The sequence below is a fragment of the Megalops cyprinoides genome, chromosome 9, assembly GCF_013368585.1.
Source record: "Megalops cyprinoides isolate fMegCyp1 chromosome 9, fMegCyp1.pri, whole genome shotgun sequence".
NCBI lineage: Eukaryota > Metazoa > Chordata > Actinopteri > Elopiformes > Megalopidae > Megalops > Megalops cyprinoides.
This window is the reverse complement of record NC_050591.1, coordinates 6,662,332-6,686,968: the sequence shown is the minus strand read 5'-3', so window position 1 is coordinate 6,686,968 and position 24,637 is coordinate 6,662,332. Positions and strand designations below refer to the sequence as shown.

The 24,637-nt window shown below is 43.1% G+C and overlaps 3 protein-coding genes across 3 annotated transcripts; all 3 read left to right on the top strand.

Moving 5' to 3' along the window:
* Nucleotides 1–3,109: 3,109 nt before the first annotated feature.
* Nucleotides 3,110–11,532, top strand: LOC118782858 (von Willebrand factor A domain-containing protein 5A-like). Its single transcript, XM_036536467.1, has 13 exons — nucleotides 3,110–3,265; nucleotides 4,999–5,050; nucleotides 5,343–5,545; nucleotides 5,812–6,034; nucleotides 6,189–6,352; nucleotides 6,469–6,583; nucleotides 6,675–6,850; nucleotides 7,805–7,893; nucleotides 8,318–8,462; nucleotides 10,217–10,296; nucleotides 10,505–10,619; nucleotides 10,771–10,929; nucleotides 11,387–11,532. Exons 2-13 carry the CDS (start codon nucleotides 5,008–5,010, stop codon nucleotides 11,492–11,494), a joined length of 1,620 nt encoding a protein of 539 aa, XP_036392360.1. The 5' UTR covers nucleotides 3,110–3,265; nucleotides 4,999–5,007; the 3' UTR covers nucleotides 11,495–11,532.
* LOC118782910 (von Willebrand factor A domain-containing protein 5A-like) lies at nucleotides 11,496–20,720 on the top strand. The gene is made up of 8 exons (XM_036536533.1): nucleotides 11,496–11,515; nucleotides 11,922–12,163; nucleotides 15,480–15,539; nucleotides 15,910–15,972; nucleotides 16,870–16,890; nucleotides 17,744–17,898; nucleotides 18,103–18,226; nucleotides 18,461–20,720. The coding sequence occupies exons 1-8, from the start codon at nucleotides 11,496–11,498 to the stop codon at nucleotides 18,538–18,540; spliced, it is 765 nt and encodes a 254-aa protein (XP_036392426.1). The 3' UTR covers nucleotides 18,541–20,720.
* A 37-nt stretch (nucleotides 20,721–20,757) lies between these two features.
* Nucleotides 20,758–24,238, top strand: LOC118782859 (hemicentin-1-like). Its single transcript, XM_036536468.1, has 5 exons — nucleotides 20,758–21,401; nucleotides 22,237–22,497; nucleotides 22,738–23,070; nucleotides 23,271–23,537; nucleotides 23,821–24,238. Exons 1-5 carry the CDS (start codon nucleotides 21,335–21,337, stop codon nucleotides 23,919–23,921), a joined length of 1,029 nt encoding a protein of 342 aa, XP_036392361.1. The 5' UTR covers nucleotides 20,758–21,334; the 3' UTR covers nucleotides 23,922–24,238.
* The last annotated feature ends 399 nt before the right edge of the window (nucleotides 24,239–24,637 follow it).

Here is a 24,637-nt window from a genome sequence, read left to right as displayed (position 1 = left end):
AATGCCCTTCCTTCTTTCCTTAATTTTACCAAATATTTCACTGCAATGGTGAAGATCGTGAATGATGGCAGTTATTAATGAAAGAGGGGGGTGTTATGACCCTGAGTCATGAGTGTTTCATTTTGTGTTTTTTTTTTCCTGTGTGCTGTTGATTTTCTCCCCCCTGTTTGAGGGTGGTGCTGTTCACCCTGTCTGTCTATCGAGTTGGAGGCAGCAGCTAGGGATTGGTCTGGGGATTGTTGGAACTGTTTTTAAAGTGACGCCTATCCGATGCCGGCTGGCTCCTGCTTTCCCTGGCTCCCAACCTGACCGTCCATGCTGATGAAAGATTGAACAGTCGTGTTTGATTTTTAGATTTCTATAGTTTGATGTAGTTGTCACTCAGAACATGTTGTGGCGGTTGCATTACTGCTGAGTCAAATCAATGAATCTTTTAAAATAATAAACCGGTACATTGAGTACACTGAAAAGATTTGTTCGTTCACAAACTGCACAACTGCAGTATGGTCTTCATCTGACAGAGGGCGTGGACGTGTGTTTGGCAAAAAGATTTGAAGCATAATTCAGTCTTAACAAGACTTATATCAAACAAATTAGCTTGCAGATCTAGCCTAAAGTAAACAAAGTGAACATTTTTCATTCATTCATCCTCTTTGCTCCTTGAGGAGCATAAAGTATCCACAATTTTCTTCCAACTCTGCTTGACGTTTGCAGATCTTTGTGCCTCTCCCCCACGACAGATTCATTTCTTTCAGTTCCTGCTCAAGTCCTGCGCCAAGTGGTCTTGGAACATCCTCTTCTGCTTTTACCAGGGGGAGTCCATTTTAAAGCAACCTTGGGTAGCTGATTAGCTGGCATAGCAGCTATAACTCTCCCTCCAGTGGATATTAGCTATGTGGTCTGTCTATGAAGCAGTCTATCACAAAACTGTATCAGCAGTACGTTCATGATGACAACTAGCCAATGGCTGAAATGTTAAAATACTCGAAGCACCTCCCACTGGCCATCTCGGCACAGCTGACGATGTGGGACAATGCAAAAGATGCAGTGACTACGAAGACTCTAAACTCCCTCTGCTGACCTGATGAACTGTTGACAAGTTCTCAGTACAACAGTTCCTTCGGACTCAAAAGATCCGGTGACTACAAAGACTCTAAACTCCCCCTACTGACCTGATGAACTGTTGACAAGTTCTCAGTACAACAGTTCCTTCAGACTCCAAGGATTCACTGACTATGCTGACAAGTTCCCAGGACACCGGTTCCATTCCCCTCAAAATGAAGATCTGGTGCCTACGTGAGAATCGCTTGTTCTCAGTATAGCAGTTTTGGGCTACATCCGCCATTGACTGTGACGATGCTAAAGGAATCAGAGCGCTTCTGTGACATTATTATAGGAATTAAATATATTATTAAATATTATTTTGCTCATCTACCTGGAATATTATTTTATATTTACATTTTTAACAGTAGCATATTTTAGGTGCGCACAGTGTATCAGTTGCACTTGTTTATCACAACTGCAATTTTACGTAGGCTACGATTTATTTAATGTTGACATCTCATTTCATTTTAACCGCCCGACCGGATATGGAAATGAACGAATCAGTGAGTCAAAGGTTGAGTGAGTCAAATCATTTTTTTGAGCTGAACGAAAGGAACCGAATCACTAAAAAGAATCGTTTAACACCATAGGCTACTGTCACTCCCAACTTAAGCAGTGGCTCGAGTCCACATTGGTAGAGATATTGTATCAGTATATTTTTCTAATATTTAATCTACATGATTAAAAAACGAATAGCCTACTACATAAGAAATGTAGAACTGATATAGGCCTACGAATGAAACTACCTACATGAAATAAATGTAATTGAACGTTGAGTTGTTTGAACATTTAGTGTACTTGAGAATTTCTTCGTGTAACAGCAAAATTGCGTGTAAAGACATCACATGCAACTACTGTGTGCAACTTCAAACGAGTGAATGTGGCTACTTGTAACGTCACCTGTCATTGTAGAGTGGCAAGATTGGTGCTTGCTTCTCTAGTGGTTTTTTCGCAGGACCCACAATCTTACTTTCAGCTGTGTCACACAACTACATGATAAATGGGTAACTGCGTGAACAAGGAAAGAAAATGGATGATAAGGAAAAAGAAGGTGCACAGGCAGTGGATGGTAAGTAGGCTACCCCGAAAAAGATGCCTATTTCGCTCATCTGAGCTACAGCGTCTTTGCTGAACATATAGCAATCCCGCCACAGGACATATGTAAACGGTAAGAGCTCAGGGAATTGCAGGGTTCATAGCGGTGAAATGCGGGAATTACCCTGGGTGACTATAAACTACCAGGCGACTATAAACTACTATTATATGACTATAAACTACCAGTAGCCTACCCTCGGCGTGTTGTTGTGGTCTTATTGAAGAGAAGACATTTACATTTATTAATTTGGCAATCGCTTTTGTCCGTAGAGACTTACAAGTGAGGCAGTGTACAGCACAAGCTAACAGCCATATAAGGAGTCAACAGCATGAGAAGTAAAAGTACGCTGTGGCTCAAAGGTAGCCTAATGATTGCTTTACTTATCATTAAAAGAACGTGAGCTTGTAAGACAATCTGAAATGAAACGAATTTGAAATTAATTTAGAAGGAAAGGAACTTCATGAATACTTAAGCGGACAACTTCAGAGTTCTGCTTCATAGAAATGAAATTCGCTTTAATATTTGAATTTTTATTGGACCTGGCTTTATAGCCTACTAGCCATTGGACTTCATCTGAACTCTTCCAAGGGCAATGACAGACCTAACATCAGATTGTCCACCCAATCCAAATTCCCTCTATTTACAATGAACGCTCATCGGTCCAGGAACTGTTGGAAAAAAGCTGAAATAACAGACTTTACTTTCACTGACTAGATCATGTGATACTGAGGTAAGCCGTAGGCTACCTTCTGTTTACATGTGTGAGCGTAATAATTGACAGAACTGTCCACCAATGACTGTGGAGAAAAGACAAGCAACAATATTTAAAGGTGTGGTTAATGAAACATTGACCAATAGGCTGCCGAAAATAACTCCACTTACGGAAAATCACGGACCTATTCGGGAAATGCACATGCGTGTTACCCTCAATGGGCCGTGTAGTCAGATATGCCTGATAGGTAGATTTGCTGATAGCCTATATATGTGACACCTACCTTGGAGGGTTGTTGAAGTGCCGTGCGGAGGAAGTGGTCATTTCAGATCTGCATTTGCTGAAGTCTCAAGGTAATTAGGTTATGAGTGAGTCAAGCTCGCATGACAACCAGAAACGGAACGAAGACTGTGCAGTCTTTAGTTGTAGTTGATGTTATTTTTCTGGTTACTGTACGAAGGGGTTGCCTACGATTAGTTACGTACTGATTAAGCACTTAAAAATTTTAAATGTTTTTAATAATGCATATCCGCCGATCAGATAGCTTAGCCAGCCGCCCACTTGCCTTCCTTAGTATACGGTGGTAAAGTGATGTTTCCTAGTCTCATTTTTATGGTGCACATTAATCATACTATAGGCTACTTCATTTAGGCTGTTACTATGGCTGTAGCATGTGGGAATAGTTTTCGTAGTTTCAGATAGGGTTTTGATTCGCCTATGTCTGAGTTAACCAAACGTGCCTCTTCTCAAATACCCGAGGAAATTCTGACTTGGCCAGGAGTGTAAGTACTCAAAGGATACACATAATTGAGGCAGTAGTCTAGGCTACGTGCACTGCAGTCACTTCCGATTCAGTTTAGTATGATATATCGGCTGACGCAGAGAATAAAATAAAATAACCTGTTTGAATAGTGTATGTTGCAAAAACATTTAGGCTTCTGCATTTTTCTGTATATCTTCCTGTACTGTCAGGTTATTGCAGTGTTGTCATACATTTCCATAAAGCCAGAGAGAACACGACATTTAATCTCTTTATCTATCTAGTTGGCTATCAATCTAGCAAAGTAAATTAGCTGGCAAATTCGTAATTAGTCTGCTAAAATGGGTAGCTGTGTCAGCAAGGAAAGGAAAGGATTGTGAGGAAAGGGGAGTAAGACGGTAAACAGATGTTTTCTTCGACTGGAACTGCCCCGATAAAGAGAAAAAATCACATATAGACCTATATGTAAGCATGCATCTTGGTATAAATAGTTAATAATGTCGGAATTTTGCGATTCAAATCGTGGGTTGCAGCTGGGCTTCAGCGTAAAAGTGTATAACATTCTTTGTGGGGCGTGTCACACTCTGGTTTTTGTTCAGTCAGGTTGGACAGCAGTCGTCTATCCAAGCTTTTATTTATGAGGATACTAGAGACGTTGTCTGAATACAAAAGCCTTTTGTTTAATGGTTAATTATTTTTCCTGTTGTAATTCTTATTTTTGCATTAGTCATTTGTCAGTTTTCTGGCCTGTGATATGGTGCCGGACCTTCTGAATTTTCAGAGATCAGAACATTTTAGTGTACCTAACAGCCACTGAGTTTACTGCCTTTTCAGGAGGCGTAACTGTGTGGAGGCAAAATGGTTTAATAAATAAATGTGAACAGTTTAATCCCTCTAAAATGTTCATTTAACCAGACACTAGACTTTTAGGTTGCATTCTATCCTCAGTGACCAATCTTAGCTTGTCCAATCCTTCCCTCAAAGATTGAATGTGACATTATTTATTCTTCGATTAGTTGCTTTGGTCATCATTTCTAGGAACATGGGCTAGGTTTTTAACTACTTCTTTTGTGACTGGCAAGTGACATCAGTGAATCATACTGACTTGTTGAAGGCCCTAACTTATGCGTTGGACTTTCCTCCATTGACAGGAGATTCAGGGAAAAGAAGATGTTAAGAGGATTATAGTATATTTTAACAGATTTTGTATAGATGTTATAGGCTATATTGTGTATATACAATCTGTATATAAAAGATCTGCAATATGTATGTGTATGTGTGTATGTTCATTCACTCAGTCCACTAATATGTGATCTCTCCATTCAGCCGAGAACTATGGTGAGCCACTGTGGACTGCTGACTGTGAAGAATGAACCTGGTATGAATAAAACACAGGCTCCAGCCCAACCTTTCCTGTCTGTCCACCATCTTCCCATTCTTTCAGTTGCAAAGCACTGTATTTCACTTTAAAACGTATAGTTCAGATACCCTTTAGAAAGGAACAACAGGATGTGATTTCTGCAGAAGTGAAGGGCCATGAAGAATATACCTTGAGTTTCCTTTCTTTTGATAAATGCAGTCCTTCACCATCTACACTTTTACACAGAGCTACCACAACCACTTCTGCCATCTTCATGAACTCACCACTTATTTGTGTTTCTGTCTGCCAGTGCCTCTGAAGAAGGTGGAGGTGGAGGTGCGGGTGCAAGGTCATGTGGCCTCAGTGAGCTCCACACTGCAGTATGAGAACCAGGAAAAGAGCCCCCTGGAGGCCATCTTTGTCTTCCCGTTGGAAGGAGATGCGGCCCTCTGCCACTTCAGTGCCAAGATTGGGGAGGTAGAGGTGAAGGCGGAGCTGCGGGAGAAACAGGAGGTGCGCAACATGTAGAGTTGGTGAGGGAGGAAGGGAACATGCTTCTAGAACTATTGAAAAAAGGGGAGGAGTTTACCATTAAAAATGATTGATTTACCCCCCCAGAAAAAAACGAAACCTTGTTTAGCTAGTTTCTCACCATTCCTGACTACGGAAGCCATTGAGCCATGTCAAGCCGTCAAATTCTCTTCACGTTGTGCAGGACGGTTACAGAGCTGCTGTAGCTAAATGGCGCGTGACACGTTCTGATGACCCGCCCCCTGCAGGCAAAGGAGGAGTACGATGATGCGGTGAGCTCGGGGCAGCAGGCCTTCCTCCTGGAGGAGAGCGAGAACAGCCCTGATGTGTTTAAGCTGAGCGTTGGCAGCCTGCCCCCGGGGGAGAGCGCCTCCGTCACCCTGGCATACGTCACCGAGCTGGCGGTGCAGGCCGACGAAGCCCTGAGGTTCTGCCTGCCCGCCGTCCTCAACCCCCGCTACACACCCCAGAGTGAGTGCATGCCTGCACACGCCCCCTTCCCTCACCACAAAGCACCACAGCTCACTGTGCAAATACATGAATACAAGCTTGTGTTTATCTGTAAATGTTTGGTATTTTCGTTTATACGGGTCCACTTTAACCTCTCTATCACACTCTGTTTAAGGCACTGGGAGTGTCCCCCAGGTGACAGCAGCCCCTGATGGTTCAGTGCCCTACACTCTATCTCTGAGTGCCCACCTGTCTTCCCCCAGTCCCATCTCCAAGGTTGAATCCAACTGTGCTCTTGAACCCCTGAAGTTCCTCAACTCTGAGCGCACACAGGCGACGGTATGGTTTGGGCACTGGGTGTTTGTGTGTGTGTTTGGTGCATTCACCCTTTGAGCGCCTCCCTCGGTGTGCTCATCCTTACTCCCTCTGCTGTTTCTCTGTCAAACTCTCTGTAGGTTAGTCTGGCCTCTGGTCATAAGTTCGACCGTGATGTCGAGCTGTTGCTGTACTACAGCGGTGCTCACCAGCCAACGGCCATCGTGGAGGCGGGGCTGTCCAGCGCTCAGCCCGGTGAGAGTTTTTTTCTGATTGGCTGTGGCATGTGGGACGAGCTACACAGGTCTTCCCCTCTTGTCATCACTCTTATCTCTGTCTATCTCAGGTTCTCTGATGGGTGATCCTGTGGTCATGTTGAGCCTATACCCAGAGTTCCCAGCAGCGGTGATGTCACAGCTGGCCTCATGTGGGGAGTTTCTTTTCCTCATGGATCGGTCTGGTAGCATGGACTGTCCCATGCACAATGGACAAGGGGCGCAAATGCGCATTGAAAGTGCCAGGGTAATTTACTCTAAACACTGAGCCCATTTAGACATCAGTTCCATTTTTTATGAATCGTTGGAAATGATATCCACACAGTTTCAATTCTAGGCAAGGACGGCAGGCAATGAGTGAAGGAAATGAACGAACCGCAGACATGTACATCTGAAGGGCAGTTTAGTGGTGTGTCCTCTTGAGGGCAGCATTCAGCCATAATGCTGCACATAAAAAATTAGGATTTTACTCCTCCAAAATAGGAGAACAATCCTGTTTCGGAATTGGGGAGAATGGAAGTTATTTATGAAGCTTCCTACTCCTTATTTCAAATGGGAGTAATACCATTTCCAATAAGTAGACCTTGGTTAAGTTTTTGCAACATGAAGTGCCACAAAAGAATTGTAATGATGGCATTTTCCGTATGTTGGGAAAACTCCTACAGTGCTACAGTTTGTGAGCATGATCAAACATCCTTGTAAATGTGAGTAAATGGCACCAAATTAGCTCAATGGTTTTCATTCATAGTCAACTTGAAAGAAACAAGTATAATTATTTGACATTATTTTGTTAATAAGCACATTAATACAATGTGTGTCAAGACTATGTAATTTTATTTTCTCTTTACACTTAGTATTGCTTTGATTCCTAAGTTGTCCTGAGAATGAAAGGTTGAAGTGTAGCACACGCTAATGCAATTCTGCACCTTGCAGATAGAGAATTGCTGTTATTATGTGGCAGGCCTTTTTGGGTCTGTTGCCTGTTTATTTGAGGAGAATGTATATTCCCCTTTTCCAGCTACCCAGCTGAATAACACAGTTACTTTGTAACTTTCATAATTTACTTGGCTGGGTGTTACACCAATACTGATCCCTCACAAACAATGAGTAAACTCCAGAGTAACTCCTGAGCTGAACAACCTTACACTGTGTACGAAGAAATGGAACCCAATAATGTCCCCTTCGAATCCCTTCTCTCCAGGACACCCTCCTCCTGCTGCTGAAGAGTCTGCCCATGGGCTGCTTCTTCAACATCTACGGCTTTGGCTCTACCTACGAATCTTACTTCCCGTGAGGACGCTCTTTGATTTCTCCCATTGGCTCAGATATGCTCTGTGGTCCTCTCTAATTAGCTTTGACTGCTCTGTGGGTCTGTCTCATTGGCTCTGACATGCTCTACTGCAGACCTCTCTCATTGGCTCTGAAATGCTCTGTGGGTCTCTCTTAGTGGTTCTGACATGCTGTTCAGCTCTCTCTTTGGCTCAGATATTCTCTGCACATCAGGCTCTAACATGCTGTTCAGGTCTCCCTCATTGGATCTGACATACTCTGCAGTGCTTTCTTATTAGCTTTGACATCCTCTTTGGACCTCTCTAATTGCCTCTGACATGCCCTGAGGATCTCTCACATTGGCTCAGTGAGAGAACCTGTGTAAGCTCTGTTGTGGTGTCTGTCTGACTGCCTGCCTATCTGTCTCTACATTGTATGTTAACAGAAAGAGTGTAGAGTACAGCCAGGAGACTATGGACAAGGCATTGGAGAAAGTGAAGACAATGCAAGCAGACCTGGGGGGTACTGAGATCCTAGAGCCCCTGAAACACATTTACAACCAGCCTTGCCTTCCAAATCAGCCCCGACAGGTAAGCCACCTCCCCACATTGTACAGGTGCAGACCGACAGATACTCCATGTCGGCCAAGGAAAACATCTCACATAAACCATACCTGACATGCTGAAACCTGACCAGGGTTTCCCCTGGCACTTTTCAGTCATGGTGGACCCCCTTGGTTTTAACTGCAGTATGAGTCATTTCCAGCTTTTACAGTTTGCACTTTAATACTTGTGGTCCAAATGCTTGCTATCACCAGTGCTCAATTTAGGGCTACAGCACAGGTTCCATCCCAGTCGTGTCATCAGCCAATGATGACCAGTAGTCCATTGCAGTGGAACAAATTGACTTTATTCCATGTAGGGATATAGGGAAGGGTAGGTTTGCCAGGGTCTTAGTCTCCTCCCTTGCTTGTCAATGACCCCTGCTGGTCGACTGAGCACCTGCAGTTCGCTGTGTAACACTGTGAATGAAGTGTCCTCCTCTGACTCAGGTCTGTGCAATCTTGGTGTGGGATCTGCAGTGTGTAAAGAAGCGGAAGTTGACATTACATTTTTTGGAGGAAGGTCCATGTTTGTCCCACCTCTCGCATTGGCAGTAGGGGTTACAGCAAGAGGGGTGGTCTAAAGACACAATTGAGCATTGAGAGAAAATTTGGAGAAAAAGGGGGGGGGCATCCCAGATAACAAAAATACTTATGGCCCTGTTTGAGAATGTGCCTAATGCATACTTTGATTCTCCCAACCCCTCCTTTGTGAAGTTCTCAGTGTCCCCATGGCTAATTATCATGTAGTTTAGTTATTGTGTGGTCGGTTGTGAAATTGCCAGTTAAGAGATCTTCATCATAAGGAAGACATCCTTAGTAAAGACTAAAGTGGACAAGGTGGAAACAGTGAAACTTCTTTAGAACATGATAGGTTTTAATTTTATAAGAGTAATAAAATATATTCATGCTTATTTGTCTAATTTTGTATATTATATACATACATTGTTTCATATTCAAGAATTATAGTTCTGTGGTTAATGTGAAGTTTATGTAAGGTACTTGCAATGTAACATCCAGAGGTGGAAAACCCTGGCTTCAGAAAGTAAGTCCTGCCATGTATTTGATTCCACCCATGCACTAAACCAGCTGAATTTAATTAGCACAACTCTTCAGCCAGGTAGAGGAGCTAATTAGCGAAATCACCTTGTTTAGTGAATGGCTAGAACAAATACACAGTGGGACTTATACTTTCTGAAGCCGGGGTTTTCCACCTCTGGTAACATCCAGTTAGTGTTCCAGAGCCCCCTTGTGTCAGGTCATAGTATAAGTCAGTGTTTCTCAACCCTCTCCTGGAGTACCCCCTGCCCTGCATGTTTTAGATCTCTCCCTGCTCCAACACAGCTTATTCTAATGGTCAACTTGTTATGAACTCCTGAAGCTGCTTAATAACAAACTGATCATTTGAATCAGCTGTGCTGGAGCAGGGAGAGATCTAAAACATGCAGGGCAGGGGGTACTCCAGGAGAGGGTTGAGAAACACTGGTATAAGACACTGATTCTCAATCCTGCTCCTGGGGCCCACCTGCTCCACACGTTTTCCATCTTTCCCTGTTCTACCTACCTGACTGAACTCATCATGGCACTTTTGATTAGCTGAGCACACCTGATTTAATCAAGAGCATGTTTGGAGCAAGGATAGATAAAAGATATGCAGGACAGGGGGGCTCTGGGAGTAGGATTGAGAAACACTGGTATAAGACTCCGCATTTCCATGTGACACTGAGTGTCTCCCTCTGCCAGCTCTTCGTCTTCACCGATGGAGAAGTCTGGAACACCAAGGAGATTCTGAATTTGGTGAAACGCAACATGCACTCTCACAGGTGAGATTAGCTTTCCTGCTCAAATTACAGTTGCAGTTACTGTAGCACTTACTCTTTGGCTGCTTGGTGAACTCACAGTCAGAACGTTCTGTTCACTGCAGGATCAACTGTTTCTAGAATGCTGACATCACCTTTCCCCGCCAACCAGTGCGCTGTGTGCCGAGCCCCTAATTGTTGGCTGACCTGTGCATGTTACTTATTTTGTCAGGTGTTTCACGTTCGGGATTGGAGAGGGAGCCAGTAGTGCTCTGATCACGGGCATGGCCAAGGAGGGCTCTGGCCACGCCCAGTTCATCACAGGAACGGACAGACTGCAGCCCAAAGTAAGAGGAAGGGAGGTCTGGAAGTTAGGTAGATGGGAAGTTTAACAGTGTTGAGAGGTTTTCCTTACAACTCCATTTTGAGGTTTGCTTGCAGTTCATCTCTCTCCTGTGTTGCACACTTTGTCCATGCGCCTCTCTCTCTCTTTTGCAGGTTATGCAGTCGCTTCGCTTTGCCCTGCAGCCAGCAATGAAGGACATCTCTGTGAAGTGGAATGTTCCAGGGGGTGTGTCCGTCGTTCCCCTCTCTCCACCCCTTAACGTGCTGTTCCAGGGTCAGAGGGCACTGCTGTATGCTCAGCTCACTGGACAGGTTAGGATTCAGTTGGTGAACCTTTCTGTCTGCGTGGCGAATGTGTGCTCCTAGTGGCGAGGTGTCCTTTGCGTGCCTGTATGTGACTTTTTGTCTGTCTTCCTACTGTAGACCTGCGTGTACCCTTGTTTTTTGCGCTTGCCTCAGCATGTGTCTTTGAGGTGTCCCTGAGGTTTCAGTCCGCTCCCCCTCTTCTCTGGGGGATAACTCATTTGTAATGAAAAAGGGAAATCAATTTACAGAAGTGAATATGGTAATGGTGTTTTTTGAAACAGCTCTAGTCTTTGCCAGAAAACAGTGATAAGCAGTTTGAACTGGTGGGGGAGGGATCAAGGTTGTGCAGGTGGCCAAGTATGCAGATTACAGGGGAGAGTGGGATGCTGATGGCCATGGTTTGGCTTAGTGCAGTGCTGATCTGCTGCCAGAATGCCTGAACTGCCTTCTCTTGATGAATCAGTCTTCAGGGGGAACAGAGGGTTCTGCCACTGTGCAGTACACTCTAGGGGAGGAGCCAGTGCAGAACCAGCTCAGCTTCAGTCTCAAGCCTGGGGAGGACACTGGGTAACATGCACCTGCGAGCACACACGTACACACACACACATGCGCGCGCCACACACGTACGCACACTCACAGTAACACACTGTCTCACACACATACACACACACACACACGCATACTCACACATACACACTCAATGACTCACCACACACATATGTACACACACATACATACACATATGCACATGCACATACAGTCACATATACACACATACACACTCGGGTGTATATGCATATGCTCATGCTCACCAATACGCACATATATGCACATGAACACACGCACAAAAATGCAGGTTGGTTTGCTGGTAGCCTGTAAACATCAGAATAAGGAACGAGTAGTGACAATATGGTAGTGCAGTGTGTTTCTCTGCTCACATTGAACCAGCCCACGTGCTGCGTTTTTCTCATCTCCTTGTCTCCGTCTGATCTCCACAGGCTGACCATCCACCGTCTGGGGGCTCGGACCCTCATCCGCACCCTGGAGAGCGACCTCAGAGGCGAGGAGGAGCAGGAGGAGGAGGGGCAGAAGAATGAGAAAGTGGAGGCATTGAAGAAGAAAGTAATCGATCTGAGTGTCCAATCAGGAGTGAGCAGCGTCTTGACTGCCTTCATCGCCGTGCATGCTGGCAGTGGGCAGTCTGTGCAGGGGCCACTGTTGCGCAGAAATGTACCCACTGGTCAGTGTGTGTGTATATATACACATATATGTGCATGTGTGTGTATGTGTGTTTCTGAGTATATGTATGTACATGCAGTGGTGTGAAAAGGTATTTTCCCCTTTCTTGATATTCTATGTTATTGCCTATTTGGAGCACTGACTGGTTTCAGATTTTCAAAAGAAAATCCACAAAGGGAACCTGAGTAAATGCAAAATGCAGTATTTTAATATTTATTTTGATCCTTCTTTGAAAATAGCTAACATACACCCATATCACCCCTGTGAAAAAGTAAATGCCCTTCAAACTAATATCTGGTTGCACCACCCTTAGCAGCATTAACTGCAGCTAAACGCTTCCTATAATTTGATATGAGCCTTGCACATCTCTGTGGAGGAATCTTCGCCCACTCTTCTTTGCAGAACTGCTTTAACTCTGACAGATTGGTAGGTCTTCAAGCTTGAACTGCTTTTTTCAGGTCCTGTCACATCATGTCTATTGGATTCAAGTCAGGACTTTAACTAGGCCACTGCAAAGCTTTAATTTTGCTTCTTTTTAGCCATTCAGATGTGGACTTGCATCTGTGTTTTGGATCATTGTCTTGGTGCATCACCCAATTACACTTTAGCTCAGCTCACACACAGATGGTCAGACATTCTGTTTAAGAATTGTTCGGTACATAGCATAATTCGTGCTTCCTTCAATGATAGGGAGTCACCCAGGTCCCGGGGCAGCAAAACATCCCCATACCATCACACTGCCACCACGTTTCACTGTTCTTACAGTGGAAGGCTGTATTCACTTTATGCCAGACATAGAAAGACTTGCACCCTCCAAAGAGTTCCACTTTTGACTCATCTGTCCATAGAATATTATCCCAAAATTCTTGGGGATCATCCCAGTGTTTTTTAGCAAGTGTGAGATCAGCTTTGATGTTTTTCTTGGTGAGCAGTGGTTTTCGCCTTGCTACTCTTCCATGAAGTCCATTTTTGCGCAGTGTCCTTCTTATTGTTGAGGCATGAACACTGACCTTCTCTGATGCCAGATAAGCTGATGACCTTTCAAAGATCTTTTGGGATTTCCCAGATGAGGTGCCACTGTACCCATGGAGAAATTTTGGCCACTTCTTGGAATATTCACCACTACTCCAAGTCTTCTCCATTTGGAGATAATGGCTTGCACTGTGATTTGGTGGAGTTCAAGAACCTGAGAAATGGCTTTGAAACCCTTTCCAAAACCCTTTATCTCAACAACTTTTTCTCAGCTGTTTTGGAATTTCCTTTGATCGTGGTATTGTATGCCTGTAGAAGCTTTGTGGTGACTACTACTCTCTGATGGTAAGGTTCAGTTAAACTCAGGGCTAGCTGCGGTCAAGCCTGGCTGTGTTCAGTCACCTGAATCTAATTATTAACTAAAATTATGTTGATTTCTTTGTTTCAAAACTAAGGGGGCAATTACTTTTTCACAGGGGCAATATGGGTAATTGGTGATATATAATGTGTGTGTGTGTGTGTATATGTGCATATATGTGTGAGTATGCATATGTGCATGTATGTGTACATATATGTGTGTTTTTGTGTATGTACATATGTATATACACAATCACATATATACACACTGGTGGATGTATTTGTATACGTGTGTGTGTTTGTGTTTTGCGATTGTGTGTGATTCTACCCAGAGTGGTCATTACACCATGTTTTGATAGTATGCTTTCTTTCCCTTCAGCAATGGTTGGTGCTCCGAGAGCTATGGCTTTTTCGGCAAATTCCTCCTTTCAGCTTCAAAGTAAGTTATTTAAATTGTGGAAACAGATAATAAGTGGTTTAAATCAGATTTAAACCACATATTAACCAAATAGTGCAATTGTTTCATATACTGTTTATTAAAACTGTGCGTAATATGTGTGTATATATATATATATATATATATATATATAAATATAATATGTTTGTGCATGTGTGTATGTGCATATTTGTATTTTTTGTGATTGTATGTGAACCTACCCAGAGTGGTGGTTACACTAGACCTTTCTGTGTCAAAGACTCTTCCTTTCTTTGACACAGTGGACCAACCACTACTTCTTTCTACCTGGCCACAATGGGGATTGCTGACATCATTCTTCTCTCTGTTGAATCCTACTTCTCTGGACGCTCTCTTTCAGTGTATCCTGGAACAGTGGGTTGTCTAGACCCAACAGCCTGTCTACAGGTGTCCCTCAAGGGTCTGTGCTCAGCCCCCTCCTTTTCTGTCTTTACATGCAATCTCTCGGCTCAGTCCTCTTTTCCCATGGCTTCTCGTACCACTTCTACGACGAGGACATGCAGCTCTTCCTGTCTTTCCTCCCTTCTGACACACAGGTTTCTGCACGCATCTCAGCTTGCCGAAAGACATTTCACAGTGGATGGTGAACCACCACTTAAAAGTTTAACTTGGCTAAGACTGAGAAGCTTTTCATCCCATCCAGGTCCTCCCCATATCAAGACAGCCGAAGGATCTGCCCCTACCTCGTTATGTATTCAATGCAGCTCCTAGTTCAGGCCCTGGTCCTCTTACAGCTGGACTACTATAACTCCTGCTTTGCTTGCCTTCCTGCCTGTGTAATCAAACCCTCGCTGCTAGTCCAGAATGCAGCTGCACGACTTGTCTATGATCTTCCTAAATGTAGTCAAGTTACTCCCCTACTCACTTCACTTCATTGGCTTCTTGTTGTTGCTCGCATCAAGTTCAAACCCTTGGTGCTGGCATACAGGACAGTGAATAGGACAGCCCACTCATACCTACAGCTGGTCTTCAAATCGTATGTTCTGTTAAAATCACTACACTCTGCATCTGCGTGACAACTGACTGTCACATCCCAACGGGGTCTTTGCTTTCAGCCACCATGTCTATCTGTACTGGTCCCTCATTGGTGGAGTAAACTCCCCTCTGAGGTCAGGACAACTGGCCTCAATCACTGGCCACCTTCCATTGCAGACTGAAGACCTGCCTCCTCAGACTGCATCTCGGTTCTACCTCAATCTCCGCCCCCTAACACCTGCTACCTCTAGGACTAATGTTTATTTTATGTTTAGGGTTGTGATGTATTTTAGATTCTGTGTTCTAGTATACCTGGCTTCCATTGCCTAGTCAGGTTGCACAAGTTAATTTATGGTAGGGCTTCCATAGTGTTGTGCTCACACTCACTGGTCTGTGAGTTTTGCTGACACTGTTGCTCATTCAACTTGAACAGACACACTTATGTTCTGTTGTGCTGGAAGTCGTTCTGGATGAGAGCATCTGCTAAATGCATGTAATGTAATGCAATGTTTTGATAGTATGTTTTCTTCCCTTTCAGTGTGTCTTGGTGCACCGATGCCTATGGCTTGCATGGCACGTTCAGCAGCTCGATCTCAACGTAAGTTATTTAAATTGTGGAAACGCTTAATATGTGTTTTCAATCAGATATAGTGCAATTGTTTCATATTTGTTGTTCCACTGTTTATTAAAACTACAAAGACTATAACTTTTGTGTAAATTGTGAATAGTAAGTAGATCTTGATAGATTTACCAAAAAATACATGTATCTGTGAAGAAGCCGTAATGGACATCAACAATGCATTTTGCTTGTTAACTCATATTAAGGGAAAATGTGTATGTGGTGTAGTGTTCCAGTAAAAATGACCCTTTCATTTCATTAATGGAGCTGTTCTGGTGCATAATTCAGAGTACCTGCATGTGTCTCTCTCCACCAAACACTGCTGATCACATAGTTTCTTATCCTGCAGTGCTGTGCGATAGCCTATGTGATTTGGAAGGTGAGGACGGGGCCATCATGGATTTTGCATGTGGTAGGTGTCACCATGTCATCGTACCCATGGCTCCGAATGGCCAGATGCACATTATTGTAGAAACTGCTTGCATCTGTATAAATCAGAAAAGGCAGAGTAGCCAAAAATATTTCTAAAAAATATTTATATTTGTCTATTTCATATATCTATATATAATTTTTATATTTGTCTAAGAAACAAATTTCAAGCATTAAAGCATAAATCTGTTGATCAAAAGGTCTTTGAATGCAAAAGGTCTTTGAATGGTCTTTGAATTTTGATCAAAAGGTCTTTGAATGGGTATGTAGTTGCCACTGGTCAGATTTAAGGTGGGGGCATCTAATTAAAATGTTGTAACATTTTGATATTGTGTCAGTTGGCCCCTTGTGTTGTATGAGAGCAGGTCCCCTATCACATTCTTTAAGCAGTGCTGTTTTCTTTTTGCTCTCATAAGTTGCTACCATCGTTAGGAAACCATAGGCAGCTTTATTGTTTTTGGCGACCCGCACAACCCAACAGTTAGCCTGTAACAACAGGAAATAAATGTTCGTCGAAAGCAATCCCCTGTCCGTGACTCTTTCTTCCATGTCTGGGCCGAAGTTAAGCTCAGAGACCACATACGCTTCAGTATTGTAATTGTTTAATTTTACTCAGTATCACGGAAAGTGATGCCAGCACATTAAATGTGTGTGTGTGTGTGTGTGTGTGTGTGTGTGTGCGTGCGTGCGCGTGCGTGCATGTGCGTGCGTGTGTGTGTGTGTGTGTGTGTGTGTGTGTGTGTGTGTGTGCATGATTGTATAGGTTTTGATGCATGTGCACGCTTGTTTGTCTGTATGCTTGTGTGTGTTGAATTACTTCTCAGTTTTTGTGATTGATAAATAGTCATCGTTTTGATTTGGTGCTGTTCATTTTTTGCAGATTACAGCCTTGATGTTCAGGGTGAGTTACTGGGCTTATATCTGGTAGGGGCATGTTACTGAAATATCTGATAATGCTCTGCACTCTGAGTCAGACTCTGTCAGCGTGTGCATTCATGTACCTTTTGAAGGGGACCAAAGGTTCTCCCCATGAAATTAATCAGTACCACTCTTGAAAGTCATTGTTTAGATCTAGAATTAACTGTTCTTCTTTATGAATGAGCTTTTGCTGATAGGAGTTACAATTCCTTATTTTGGTTTTTGGGCTGTAGTGTCACTTTATGAGATCTGATATGAATTACCTCTGTGGCGTGAATGAAGCTAAGTTTAACTTTCTTTAACTCTGTGGCATTCTTGCCTCTGTCTGTGTACCTGTTTCCTGGTGTCTATGACTGAGTCTACCTTTCAGGATATGTGTGATCATTAAAAAAATGCATGGGTGTTTGGGTGCACATAGTAAGCATTTATTAATCAGCCTTATGGAGGCTGGAGTTCTGGAGTTTACTCGTCTGATTCGTTTTAGCCTCGTTTTTGAGAACTTCTAAGAGCATATCAAGCCCTTCCAGGTCTGTGAATGCAGAATAATGACATGCCACACTGATGATTCTTCAGGGAAATGCATTTGTTTAAGTTGATTCAGTGATACACAAACATAAATATTAATAATAAAATACATAATATAAACACGTAAACATTAATCATGTTTAGATGTAGTACCACTTTTTTTCTTTGGAGGAATTAGGTGAAGGTACAGTGCATCCATTGAGTCCTCCGATCAATTTTAATTACTTATGCTTTCATCAGAGGGCACCAACATCTGTCCCCTGTCTTGTGTCTGTCCACATGCCACTGTGACTCTTTTTGTGTGATATCAGAACCCGAATTAATCGCGGAGAAGGCCCCCAGGAAAGACCCCCTGCAAGATCTGATTTCTCTGCAGAAAGCCTCCGGGTCCTGGGAACTGGTTCCGGAGCTGGCCCAGGTGTTTGGGAAGACAGAGGACGAGATGACCAGACAGATGCCTGTGCAAGTGAGTCCTGTCATATGCAGGCGAGAGAGAGACATTGGCACCCGTTGCCTGTGTGTGTGTGTGTGTGTGTGTGTGTGTGTGTGTGTGTGTGTGTGTGTGTGTGTGTGTGTGTGTATATGTGTGTGTGTGTGTGTGTGTGTGTGTGGGTTAATGTCACCTTCTTCTCTGCCGCCCTGCTCCCCCGTTCCCTCTCTCTGCTTGCAGGTTGATGGTGCTGTGTGGGCCACCGTTCTGGCCCTTCTTTGGCTCTATGGATTCAGGTTGGAGGACCAGGAGGAGTGGCAGTTTGTGGCCATGAAGGCCGCATCCTGGATCCGCGCAAAGACAGGCAAGACACATACACACCCGCTCACACATGTATACATACACACGTGCATACACACATGTAGCTACACAGATTCCTACCTCACGTTTCTCCATGCCAGGGTTCTCATTTTGGTAACAGTCATGTAATCAGCTATGTGTAACAGTTGTGTATTTCAGGGGCTGTGTGCTGCAGTGAGAGATTTTGTGTGCTTTGGGGGGCATTGAGTCTCAGTGTGCTACATTGTGTGTGTTTCAGGGTGTAGTGCATCTCAGTGTGTGCAGGCTGGAAACACTCTTCTGGGTTGCCAGGTGCAGGAGGGCACCCTTGGGCTGTGAAAACGATGACACCCCTTGACACTCCATCCCCTCACTTTATGGTTGTGGTGTTTTCAGCATTATCTCTAGCGCAGCTAATCCCCACATTTCTGCAGTTCCACTTTCGTAGTTAACTGCAGGTCTTCTCAAGATTCTGTAATTATGGCTACTCTTAAACAATAAATAACTGAGGCAAGTATTATGGCTGCTGCTGTAGTTGATAAAAATAAATTGCTAAAACACTTTGCAATTAAATATATCATTTATCACATGCTGCTGTTACTGTTATCATTACCAGTAGTGCATATCCATTAGCTGCAGTGCAGACATTTGTTAGAAATGGACAGAACTGGAGGAGCCCTAGAGAGGTGTTACACAGGTGAACAGTTGAGATTAGAAGAGGTGGAGCTAGAGATGGGAATATTCTGAGGCCTCATGCTGACATAGCTCATCTTGAGATTTCTCTGTGCTTTGCCACTGTATGTTCTAATAAAGTATCTGACCTTTTTTTAAAAAGTGCAAATGTTGTAAAAGAGTCTTTATTTTTTGAGTGTATGTTATGCTGTTTTGTTTGTTTGGCCCTGACTGAGAAGGCGCTTGAGCTCCGTGGTATTGCCTTTCTTCCTTAATACTGCTGGTTGTCGCAGCGCTCTGAGGGTTAGCGGGGCAGAGCTCTGAGGGCTAGGAGGGCAGTGTGATGAAATGGTCAGCCATGCTCTTTACTGGTAATATTTTTTTCATTTATTCATTGAAGGAGGGTTGGAAATATTTTGGAACATTAGCATAGGGCTACATGTTCACCTTTTTCATTGTCATGGCCAAAGTGGTATTGTGTCCTTTCTGGAGGAAGCACCTGTAACAACAGTATTGTCTCTCACTCACTGAGCCAGAGCTTCCACAGTAATGATATTCACCACAAGAAGCCGGTAAGGCTAGCAAAATAGCAGCAGCTCTTTAACTCTGTCTTTTCGGTTATTATGACCGTGTCGGTGTGCTTTGCTGTCCCACATTTTATTTGTTAAAGGCCAACAGTGGGTTAACTTTGGTGCAAGGCATCGGAAGACATGTTATGAATTAATTAATTGTACGTTGCTGCTATGAAACTGAAATTATTAGGATACTGTACCGTTTATGCTACAGCTGTTCCTGTCAGATAAGTATTCTTGTTTATCAGGCTTAGGCAAAGTAAGTAAAAACTTTCCGGTTACCGAGATGTAATGTTCTCTTCTTTTTTTTTTCTCCTCATGTTTTTTATGCAACACATCACATGACTTCTTTTAATATTGGGACACAGTCCTACATTTCCTGTTACCACCCCTGTGTCTACTTTTTTCCACTTAACTCTGGAACAGAAGTCATTGAAAATTAAACTCAATGTGCCCAGATGAAGTGAATTAAATGGACTGACACACTGTCTCCAAGATTTGTGATTTAAAAGATCCATTTAACAGGAAAGGAAGAGGGTACACTATTATTTCTCATTTACTTGTCCTGGAAGTCCCATTGAGATTATTATCTCTTTTTTTCCAAGACCTAACCAAGAGGCATCAAGACGCAGGCATACATTCAGAAACTCATTGCGAAAAGCCATATTAAAACTGACAAAATATTAACAAGATAACCAACATTAAATGCACATTGATGGACAATGTAAAGGTTTCAATGCTTGAAATCAAATCTTGCTTGACATCAGGAATAAGCAACTGTAATCTGAGCTTTTTTGTAGCAACAACCAACACCAGGGTGCATAATATTGAAAAGCCATCTTTTCAAGTTCAGCGCAAAAGTGGGGTATTAAGTAAAGTAAATGTGTGACCACTAAGATAAAAGATCACACAAGTAACAGGAAATGTTTCTTATCAGAGCTTTATGAATAGTACCAGCTGATTATGAAGTCAGTCCTTCCATTTCATAACAAAGACAGTTGTGGGTTACCTCTTGCTGAGAGGGAGAATCATCACTTGGCCTCTGGAACTGTTTTTTAAATGTTAATTATTTATAAAATGGTCTTTCCATTTTCCAGATTCCACCATAACATGGGCTCCTTTCAATCAACTGCATTCAAACCATTAATTGTTCAGTTGTAATCGTCTGTTTGTAGTAGTAAGTCATTGTCTGTTAATTGTTATTGACCAGCTAAGGTAATAAATACCTTAAATATAGGTGTGTAGCTGGAGGAGGGCTCACTTTGTGACTTGGTTGTATGTTCAAGGCTGTTTCCTGTGTTTTTTTTTTGCTTTTCAAAATTTTTTTTTTTTTTGTGGAGTAATATTACAGTTGTCCAGCAACTCTTTTCCAGAATGGCTCACATAGCTGACAATTTTTGCACGTTATCCATTTATACAGCTGGATATGTAGTGAGACAATTTAGGTTAGGTTCCTTACCCAAGGGTATAGCAATGCCCCTTTGAGAAATTGAGCTTGTAACCTTTGGCCTGTACGTGTTGTTCCTTCTCTCTATGCCGCACACTTCTGCCCAGGCTACCTTCTGCAGTTTAGCAATTAATAATATGACCATGTACTGACGGAATGCATTCTGCATAAAGTAAGGATGTCATAAGTTGATTAGGACATTTACAGGATGTGGGTAGTGTTTCCTGTTTCAACAATCCAAAAACTGCAGCTCTTGAAAAAATGTTGACTATTTGCAACAGGATCCCTCAGCCACTCCTCATCTTCCCCAGTGTCTTAATTATAACCCGATTATCGCGATTATACACGAATATACACAAAATATATATAACTGTTGTAGTCATTGCATTTGTAACCTGGGAAGAGTGCTGTATTTTCTCTCTCCCTGAGACACCAAGCAAGGATGAGAGCCTCGACCTACAACTTCAGATTTTCATGGATCCTGTCCCTTTGGCTCTGCGCATGCTGTGGTAAGCTAGCAAGTCTTTTCTTCCTTTACTAAACTTACCTAGTGTGTCCTCTGATGCCAAATTGTAAATATTTCAAATTATCATTAGCATTAAGTCAATAATTCCTCTGGGCTGAAAGACAAATACACACATAATACACTTAAAAAATGTCAAAAACTGTGTACCTGTCAGTATATTGAGAAATATCTTGCCTGGTAACTCTTGATATCAAATATTCTTTTTTCTTACATCTCTACCTGCTTTAGCTGTCTTGAATGGCTTCCTCAACATTTAATAATTTTTGTTTATATTTGCATACATCAAGGGCAACTAATATTTAGTGTTGTAGTTGCCCCAAAAAGTTATTGCCTTGTGACATGAGGATAGACTGAATGTGTATGTGTATGTGTATGTGTGTATGTGTGTGTGTGTGTGTGTGGTGCACAATATTTTCCAGTTTATCAGAAAATAAATTCAAAGGCAAGTACTGTCATACATAACAGGCATTTGCCTTTGACTTTAAACGTGTTTTGCACAGTCAGTTCCCTGGGCTTCATTTTCAAATACTGAATTTTTCACAAAGCTTAAGCTTTGCTTCATGGCTTCTGGTGATATCCTGCTGTTTCTGATAGAGTATTGTATGCTGTCAAAATCAAAAAGTTAAACCAAGTCAAAATGATGTCCTTTTATACTTTGCGATTAGAGTAAGCAGCCTTAAAAAAACAGCAGTGTCCCTCACTTAAAGAATGAGCAGGCTCCTGCAGTAACACAGTTTTGCCACTGGGAACAAAACACGGCCAGAGCAGCAGTTCCTGACATCAAACAGCTTCCTGTACAGCTGTGGTTATCATTGCAGGGGCCTCTGAATGTCCTCTGGAGGTGACCCCCGCCAGGGTCGTGGTGAAATACGGAGATCCAGTTTTGGCAAACTGTACCACAACAGTGGAACACATGGGGATGGGATGGGAAGCTTCACAAGGCAGCACAAAAATGGTGAAGAACGTCTCCTCCGTAGTCTGGAGGGTTGCCAACCTGACGCACTGGGGCATCAAACCTATGTGCTTCGCGAACTTCCAAACGAGCCAGTGCGATAAAGTCCTCAACATCACTGTCTACAGTAAGTGATTTCTTCTTACCGCTCAGTGTGGGGAGCATCTCGGAATGTTCTGGAATGGTGCTGCGAGGGCAGAGGCCGCCTCACAGCTGGTTCGCATTCTTCCTGGCCCAAACACAATAGTGTGAATCAAGGGACAAAATGCCCCATAATTTCCGCTCTTCATTGCTCAGTAAACTTGTATATCTGAGACGGAACCATCATTATTGATGAGCTTGTGTGTATGTCTTGGTTTCCTTACAGAGCATCCGGACAGCGTCTCCCTCAAGCGCCATTCTAATCACACAGGCCCAATAGAGGAGGGGAGACAATACAAGCTGGTGTGTGAAATCCAGAATGTTGCCCCTCTCGAGTATCTTACTGTGAAGTGGTACAAAGGGCAGCTGGAGGTTCACAATAAAACCTATAACAGTGATAGGAAGACACCTGTGAATGAGTACCCGATCCTTCTGATCTCCCCGAGTCGAGCCGACGATGGAGCACAGTACAGGTGCGCCGCGGTGCTGGATCTGGGACCAGAGGGACCACAGCCGCCCCCTGTGGTTCAGTCAGAACCGCTCAGCATCACAGTGCAATGTGAGTTTTTTCAGCGGGACAACCGAACACAGCAGTGCAGGGGTGGAGCCAGGTGAAGGGGGTGGAACAATGGATTTGTTTTCTTTTCTTCTAACCCATATTATGCATATTGGGAAATGTGTTTTGCATATTTATTTTGAATCTGAATATATCCATCCATCTGTCTATATATACATACATGTAATTTTTGCTTTTTGCAGACAGCCCTGACATTCTCAGTCAGCCTCACGCTGATGGGCTAATAGAGGGTCGTGATTTGCACTTGAACTGCACCGCTGTTGGCAACCCGGTTCCCACATTCAAATGGAATTACACCTCTGCCAATAATGTGGAAGTCCACACCAGCGGGGCTGTGTCAGTGCTGACCATCTCAACTATCACTAAGGACAATGCTGGCAATTACACCTGCATTGCCACAAACTCACAGGGCCAGTCCACGATGACCTTCCCTGTGAATGTGGCCAGAGGTAAGACTGAGTGCTACGGCACTGTGCGCCTGTGCATCAGTGCAGCCAATGAGGAAAAGACAGCCAATCAGCTGCCGATTACTCCTGTCAGCAGTTTTATCAGCATGTACATGTGACTGGCAGTATCAAGACTACATGAAAATGTTGACTCGTACATGACAGTCTTACATTACAACAAAGCCTTGGCAGGGTTGAGAATTGACTCTCTACCTTCAGTACAGCAAAGCTGTCAGTTATTATTATTTATTTATGTATATATGTATATATTTTTTTTTATTTACAGGAGCAGCACAAGCCTTGGTTGCCGTGGGAGCAGTTGGTGGTGTCTTTCTATGCATTTTCCTTGTTGGATTGGGTTTCTGCTTCTATAGCAAAATGAAATAAAGACAGACAAAGCAAGAAGTGAATAAATAAATACAAAAACACATGTAGGATTCTGATGGAGACTGTATCCAAGAAACAGGGAAAGCTATTATCCCAACCCCCAACCCCCAGATTAATCTGATCCTTTCCAAATGTATGTGCTGTCCTGTGCTTGTTGTTTGACCTCCCTTTGTTCCTTAGCACATCCCGACTGAGATATAAGAGTGAGGTGTTTTGCAGATGCTCCCTCCATAATCGCTCATTTTTAAGATTGCCAGGATGTTCCAAAGTCCCTCGACATCCAATTTGTTCCTACCTTTCTCTGGAGACTAAAGTAAATTCTTCTTTATCATTACCATCGCTTGTGTGAGCTCTCTGTCTTTCTCTCTGTCGCTGCTGTGGTGTTGCGCCAAAGGTTGCAAGACTCTTACAGTCAAGTCAAAGAAGCCAATTATGTCACCCCTTCAAAGCGAAAGTAAAGTGCCAGATCAGTTTTAAAGCAAGCATTTTACCATGTGCTCACACAAACATAGGCTACACGTAGTTTACTTGTAGCCTATGTTTGCAATTACTACAAATATGTTTATTAAAACTGAATATGGGCAAGAACCAGGAAAAAGCCAAGAAACGCCAAAAAGGCCAAAAGAAAAACATGACGTAGCCTCTGCCATTTTTAAAGCCAGCCAGTCAAGGTAAAAAGCCAAACTGCCAAATTTGGCCATAAGTCTGTCTGGCAA